The sequence below is a fragment of the Asparagus officinalis genome, chromosome 1 (assembly GCF_001876935.1).
Source record: "Asparagus officinalis chromosome 1, Aspof.V1, whole genome shotgun sequence".
Taxonomy (NCBI): Eukaryota; Viridiplantae; Streptophyta; class Magnoliopsida; order Asparagales; family Asparagaceae; genus Asparagus; species Asparagus officinalis.
This window is the reverse complement of record NC_033794.1, coordinates 12960816-12968315: the sequence shown is the minus strand read 5'-3', so window position 1 is coordinate 12968315 and position 7500 is coordinate 12960816. Positions and strand designations below refer to the sequence as shown.

General features: G+C 36.5%; 2 protein-coding genes across 2 annotated transcripts in view; one reads left to right on the top strand and one right to left on the bottom strand.

Moving 5' to 3' along the window:
* LOC109835582 overlaps positions 1 to 818 on the top strand; it is a 1162-nt gene extending 344 nt beyond the window's left edge. The window contains exons 2-4 of the mRNA XM_020403554.1: positions 90 to 151; positions 348 to 452; positions 534 to 818. Coding sequence (XP_020259143.1) covers positions 90 to 151; positions 348 to 452; positions 534 to 680 — 314 coding nt within the window. The 3' untranslated portion in view covers positions 681 to 818. The remainder of the gene's footprint in view (positions 1 to 89; positions 152 to 347; positions 453 to 533) is intronic.
* Positions 1424 to 5768, bottom strand: LOC109850603 (purple acid phosphatase 23). Its single transcript, XM_020420651.1, has 8 exons — positions 5368 to 5768; positions 4578 to 4769; positions 3978 to 4314; positions 3046 to 3263; positions 2763 to 2953; positions 2057 to 2338; positions 1830 to 1972; positions 1424 to 1740 (listed from the first exon to the last, which is right to left on the bottom strand). Exons 1-8 carry the CDS (start codon positions 5600 to 5602, stop codon positions 1662 to 1664), a joined length of 1677 nt encoding a protein of 558 aa, XP_020276240.1. The 5' UTR covers positions 5603 to 5768; the 3' UTR covers positions 1424 to 1661.

Genomic DNA, 7500 nt, shown 5'->3' with positions numbered 1-7500 from the left:
CAATTCTATTTCAATTTCAAACATGCCCGCAATGTGTTTGTTATAATGCCTAAGAGAAAATCTCGACATTGTTGATTGACTGTTGACAGTCATTCAGACGGCTTTGAAGATTGGGAAGGATGGGATTGAGGCTGGAACTGATCTCGTCCCGGTATTTATTCTGTTGGGTTTTCTCGTAATTCGACTCTAAAAGAACTTAGTGCATTTGGGGGGTGTAGATTAGAAATTTGAATTTTCTAAGAGTTGGCATTTGGGATGTTATATGACAGAAGCCCTACTTTATTTTAATTTAAAAAATTTAATGAATTTTCTTTTCAATCTAGTTTTGGGTTTTTGGTTGCTTTTAGGATTCGGTGCCTAGGCCGGTTGCAAGGATTTCAGTAGCTGTAGTTGCGGTGACGGTTGCTATTTTCCTCCTCAAGTCATTCCTTTCTACTGCATTCTTTGTGTTGGTGAGCTCCTCTTTTCTTTTTCTTTTTCTTTTTTTTCTCCTTTTTTGGTTAGAATTGATGTCAGTTTTGTTTGGTGATCAGGCTATGATGGGATTTATATACTTTGTATATATAGCCTTCAACAAGGATGGGGGCCCAAGAGGTGGAGGAGGCAGCGCCAGCAGCAAACCATCTAGTGATGAAGAAGCCATGGAAGAGGTCAGAAGAATTATGGAGAAATACAAGTAGTAAGTTTGTCATATGAAGTGTTTATATCAAATACATATGGTCGATATTTGCGGTATGCATTTGTTTAGCTACAGTGATATATTGTAAACATTTTCCTATATGAAGATATTCTTTATGCCATTTGCGCTTGTTTTTGTATTCTCTTTGATAATGCTCTTATACAATAGATTTCACTTTCCAATGCTTTTATTGCTTGATTTAGCATATACAAAACAGACATATCGGATGAGCTGGGTGAATTGTCTTTGTGGACTCATTAACCAGATCTCTAAACTTTAGCCACATAAAATACACCCCTATGATAGTAGGAAGAAGTGTCTGAGGATGAGAAATCTAGCTATAAGAAATGCTCTTGAAGTAGAGAGATTACCTTTGAATGCAAAGAGCGCATCTTGGGAGCTATCAAATTTATAATTGGTTACCTATTGTAATACTCTAGGGAAGGCTTCATAATTCTATTTCTAATATTTAGATACTACTTTGGATTTTATAGCTAAAGTAGCCTTGGGAGGAGTTACATGTAACTCTACTACAGTTTTAAGGATCTATATACAACTATCGAACATTACAAGTGCTAGGTTTAGTAGAATAGAGGCAGAAAAGTGTTAACATGCATCGTCTGGCTTGCAGATTCTTTTTTGCAGGCTTTTTCACAGTTCATAATAGATCGTGTAGATATTATTGTTTCGTCTAGGATTTTCCTAGGCAAGTCCAAAGGAGCTTCAATTAGATACATAATGAACTTCATATATACGTTGGATCCCATTCAATAACTTGAAATTGCAATGAGAGGAATTCTCTAGAACAAACAACTGTATCGCATTTCAGTCTTTCAGAGGAGAAACCTGAAGTATAATGGCAATACGAGAGAGATAGAGTGAAAAGAGAAGCAAAGAAGAAAAATAGAAAAGCTTATTAACACTCTGAAGCTTCAATTATCTCCAATATTGAATAGAATCAATGCTCTCTGTTGTGCACTCGTCAGAAGAGTTGTTGGAAGAAAAAACTGAATATAAGCCCAATAAGCAAAAAACAAATCATCGCCTCGCTTCTTGGAGACCTGTAAAACTTTTCCAACTACATCAAAAATTGTTGTTCAAATCATATATGAAAACCAATATTGCAGGTATTAACTAGGAATCAGCTTACCTATTTAGGGAAGTGACTTTCTGAATTTTAGGAGAGCAGAGTTCAGGTTGCCGTACTATATAGATTTGGTCGCCTTTGCTATTTTCCTTGTAACTATCCTGATTTCGATGCCAAGTCCACAAGGCATAAGTCGAATTGATAACCTGTACAAGACATCAGGAAACACTTTTATCTTATGTTATTAACAGTATATGTGTAAGATTAAGCTAGATTAAAGGGGGGAAAACCTCTAGGATTCCATGTCCAAAGCTGCTTTCTCTAAATGCGCTCCATTCCGGTTGCTTTTCCCAGCAAAATTTGCCCTTTGCAGGTCCTGATGAGAAATTTAAATGGCATACACTTCCAAATTCTGGAATATTATCATTCTGGGAAGGGCATTTTCCTGGATCATCAGCATGATCAATGTCTACTTTCTCAATATTTCCACCATCTCCTACAGTTATGTAAACTGGTCCACAGGGATCCAGTGTATAGTTATACACCCTGTTCATCCTTTCATAAGCATGGACCTGTAATCGTGTTAAAGTTTCTTAGATCTGTGATCTTATCCATATAGACGTTTAGAAGAATTATGTCCTAACTAACATAAATAATGGGTTAATTGCATATAGGCCCCATGTACTATTGCCCAATTGTTGATAGATCCCCTGTAGTTCATTGTTGTAGATAGACCCCCTGTGCCATCACCTGATTGCAGATGCACCGCCTGAGTGAAATTATTTCCTCTTTTAATTTGTCAAAAATATTTTCTCTTTCTCTGAGGGTAAGAGAGTCAAAAAAGTTCACTCAGGGGATCTATTTGCAACAACAGAAGTTACAGAACTACAGGGGGTCTATCTGCAGTTGGGTGATAGTTCAGAGAGTCTATCCGCAATTAAGTGATAGTGGAGGATGTCTATCCGCAGTTAACCATGAAATAAAGTTTCTACCTACATGACCAGAAAAGACAATATCAACTCCATGTTGATATAGGAGTTCCTCCATTTCCTGTCTCATACACTCAAATTCCTGATAGTGTGATGAATAACTATTATACCATGGTGAGTGCCAAGAAGCAACCAACCAAGGTGTGATTTGCCGATCCACTTTGCCTAAATCTTTCATTAGCCAATCATATTGTGCCCCTGCCACATAAGTAAAATAATTGTCAGTAACTTGACATCTTGAGAATGTTATGGAAGTTGATGATAGAAGCTTATAAAAACGGTAACCTAACCTGTTTGGTTATAGTCTACATAAGCTCCCAGCATGATAAAATGCAGGCCTCCTGCATTAAATGAGTAATAGAAGTTGCTGTTGGAGCCACACTCTTGTGATGGAACAGCAAACCTCGTCAAATATGATTGGAACGTTATCCCACCGGCTTGAGGCTCAATCTCATGATTGCCTTCAATTACCATCATAGGGATCTTTGATGTCAGTGGTTCCATAAACCTGAAACAATAGGAATTTACGAAGTCATTTATATCTTTGATGTCAGTGTTTGTTTTTGCATCTTCATCCTAGGCATAGTCTGTTCAGGTATTGGCACCTTAGTTCGGACATAAACCAATTGTATTTGTTAAATCCATTCACTTGCTATTTGGAAATCTTCAATTAGCATGGTTTATAAGAAAGCTCAAATATGCTGATTTCAGTCAAAAGAAATATATTTTCATACTCTGACTGCAATTTAAAGAACTGACAAATCAAACAGAAATGAGTCACCACAGCTAAGTTTCTAAAATGGTAAGTTTTCACAAAATACCATGCGTTATGGGAGGTTTTGTACAAAACTGTGATAAACACTTTTATTAGATAAAGCTATAATAAACTTTTCCACTATACTATCGTGCCTGATGAAAGTTGTGCTAAGTTGTTGCGTGTTTTAAACGTGCCATATTCTGGACAATTTTTTTCCTTATGTATGTTATACATCTTTTGCACTACTCTCTTCCTCTCCTATTTTAAGAATATTGTAGATCTTTTAACCGAGTCATTAACGTTGTTAGCAACACGTTTCAATAGTTCATAGTCTATTTCTGCACATTTTGAAAGTTCATTGCAGTTTTCTTTTCTCTAAGAAAAAAAGGTTTACGGTAGTTTTATGCGAACCCCATAAAAGTTCATGGTAGTTTTGTGAAATTTACCCTTCATAAAAACAATTACCTTCCCCATCCATCCCAACGAGGTTGATAAGTCTCTCTTATAGGTGCATCTGGGAAAGAACAAGAATAGCAAGAAACTCCTTTTCCACCCGTAGTTAAATATTGATTAGCATAACTCATGTCTCCGACCATTAAGATCAGAGAAGGATCATTCTGCGCCAGATGATCTATAGTAGTCGACGAGTTGCTTGTAAGACCTAGATCTCCGATGACTGCTATTCTTCGAGGAAAATCGTTTGCGCTGGTTGAAGGTAGAGTTTCGAACGTGTGCTCTTTACTCATTGCTGGTCGAGAGCTGTCTCCACATCTGTAGTAATATCTTCTTCCTGGGTGTAAGCCTGTAGAGAAATGTAAGCAAATAAGGTTTTTCGATCATTGTATCAGGAAACATGTCAGAATGTCCAAGTGAAGAAAATTTTATTAACATGGATCTGCAAACACGTGCTGTATTAGATAATTTTTTGAGTGTTACCTCATTACTGGAGTATGAGAAGGAACTTTGTCTACCCTTTTATTAAATAAAACCTCCTGGATGAGTACTTTGCAGGGTTTCCTTTGAATTAAAGATTACATGATTAAATAAAGAATGCTGAGCAATCACCTTGTAGTCTAACATGATGAATTATTCCCGACGTATAATTCAGCAAACCCTCGTAAGGATACAGCTGACTGTAAACGGTAGATGATCCCCTCCGTTTGAACCTGTATTTTCCGCTCTCTTCGCCATACCAGACCTCGCTTCCCACCTCACTCGGATCCAACGGTCTCACATCCGACCCAATCTGTGATTTCCCTGTGCATGCCCAAACCCGAGAAACAAGCACCAGCATCAGAATCACCATAACGGGTACGGGTTAGAAACTACACCGCATTGTAGTCGCACGTGACTAGGGTTGCAAACAGTTTGGGTATGGTACTTACCACATCCATATCCGCATACTAATCATGGTATGGACACAAATGTAGACACGATTTCGTTAGAAAACCTCATAATCCATGTACACAAAAATCTTAAGGAGTACATATTCTGAAAGAGGAAAGAAAACGTGGGTGCAAAGCGGATACGAGGAAACATGTAAGACTAGAAAGTAATGTAGGCCGTGTGATACAAAACTGTTTTAATAAATCAAAATTTCTCGATCTCAAATTGGTCTGAGATGCATTTATCAATGATTTCAGCTGACTAGTCGGTACGTATATCCATATATCTAGTGACGGTTCCGCATGTGTATCCTTTATTCATCCTAACAAAAATCTAAAAAGTACATATCAATATCAGTATTTGTATCTATATCCTACCGAATGTAGATATTTAAGATCTCATATTCGTATTCCATTCGGATACAGATGTGGACATATACGTGGATATTAGTACTCTTTCATATGCCTACCTGTGACCCAAGAGATCCACATGGAGGTAGGGGAGTATGACGTGGCAAGTGAGATCTGTTCCGGGAAATTGGGCTTGGCCCGCTGGGCCAGCCTTGGGTCGGTCATCGGCAGGTCATCGCTGCCTTGGCGAAGGGCCGGGTCGAACCTGCGTGTAATGGGCTTAAATGGGCCTTCAAGGGTGGTGGGGATCGAGGAGGAGGAGGAGATGAAGAGAAGAAACAAGATGAGGATCATATTGTTGGAATTAAGGGATTTGGAGAATGAAAGTGATGAAGAGATCAAGGTTTTGGTGGGGTTTGGATTTTGGTGAAACAAATGTAGGGAATATGCTAGGAATTATTAAAGGGGATGAGTAGGATAGTTACTTGCAGAAGGAAGTAGGAAGCTTTGGAGTAATAAGGACGTAGCGCTTGTGGACGAGATATTCGAGAGAATCAGCTTTGGATAAGAATATTCTCTATCAATGAGGGTTTATTTTCTGGATCGCAGCTTCTTAATCTAGGATTACGATTTATTTTCAATGAAAAAGAGGACTATAAATTGTTTTAAATGGAAAGTTTCTCCTTTATATATAAAGAGAAATTGGTGGACTCCTAAATGCATAAGAAATTAATGTGTCATCTCATAAATGCACAAAAACTGACCTGCACACGTGTCGCTCTCTCCTATCAGAATCAGAAGATACACTTACACACCTAATCTCATATTTCAATTAAGAATCCTTATCAAATTAAAACTATCCATAATTAAAAATTTTAAATAATCAAATATTTTACAATTCTTATCAGATTATAACTATCTATAATTAAAAAACCTCACAATCATTTATTAAAATATAGAAATAAAAGAAAAAAAAATCTCAAGTAAAGAGTCTGTCTACATAACATCACAGATTAACATCAGAAAACCCACTTTAACTATGGGGGTAACTCATGAAACCACTCTCTAGTATCTTAACTTGAGAAAACTGTCAAGTTTGAGCATAATATAGATAACCCTCTTCGACTATGAAAATTTGAGATAAACCCCCTAAACATTTCTCGCTTAACCCTTCTTAAATATAGGGTGTGTCTCATAACATCCTCCTCTACTATTTTAATTTGAGTAACACCTCTCAAGTTTGAGCCAATTATAAGTAAACCTGTCAACTTTGAAGATTCAAGAAACTCTCATGAACTATTTTCACTTTGTGCCCTAAAATCTAATGCCGTTAGGTCAAGCATGTCACATGATAAGGAGGTGACGGAGGAAAGACCAAAATATCTCTCAACTATAAGAAGTTACTTTGATATTTTAGGATAAAGAAACATAGGAGAAAGTTGGAGAACACATTATAAATTTATCAAAATCTTTCTTTATCAGTTAGGCATTTCTTTATAACTGAATGAGTTAATTTTCAAAAAGATGCTTTGATTATTTTGCATTTTTAGATGACGTTAGAGAGTCGAAGCTACGCTCATCGTAGTGGATCCTCACCTCAACCAACCCCCATGGGCCCCACCCCGTTTTTTTTTTGGCAATTATTCCTCTTGGATATAGAAACGAACTAAGTTCATAACAAAGTGCGTAATTTAAAAAATGAGGGACCCATTGTTGTTGATGAGCTTGAAAATATAGACTATAAATAAGCCAAACGCAGCCATCAGATGGAGGAAAAAACAATATCGTCCGTACACTTATATCATAATACTAGTTGAGATGCGCGTACAATGTACGTAGTTAAATATCATGATTATTTAAATTAATAAAAATAGAATAAAAATAAAAAAAAATAAAGTTTTTATGGGATTGATCATCAACTCAATAATCTTTCTCTCAAATGAAATATTGTCATTGTTTCCTTCAACCCAGACTGTGATCACGTGATCTACTATTTATGAATTATAAACACATTGATATAATATAACATCTCTGTTCATTAGTATATTGAAGTCTTCAAAAGATGGGTGATCATTCAATTCGTAAAGGAACTTTGCAAATGAATTTTCTCACAATATGTCCATTAAACTTTTAGTTGTGGTTTGACTCATATTCACATTATTAACTTTTAGTAATGGTTTCACTATATTTACATTATCAAATATTCTCATTCGATTTTATAGCTCATTCTCCATATCATAGAAGTAAAACTG

What these genes read in the sequence shown, in the direction of transcription:
- LOC109850603 (XM_020420651.1), bottom strand. Translation starts at nt 5,602, where the DNA reads ATGATCCTCATCTTGTTTCTTCTCTTCATCTCCTCCTCCTCCTCGATC. An exon ending in TGTAGACTATAACCAAACAG is followed by an intron (nt 2,954 to 3,045) that starts GTTAGGTTACCG and finishes CTTATGTGGCAG; the next exon opens with GGGCACAATATGATTGGCTA. An exon ending in ATATTGTCTTTTCTGGTCAT is followed by an intron (nt 2,339 to 2,762) that starts GTAGGTAGAAAC and finishes ACACGATTACAG; the next exon opens with GTCCATGCTTATGAAAGGAT.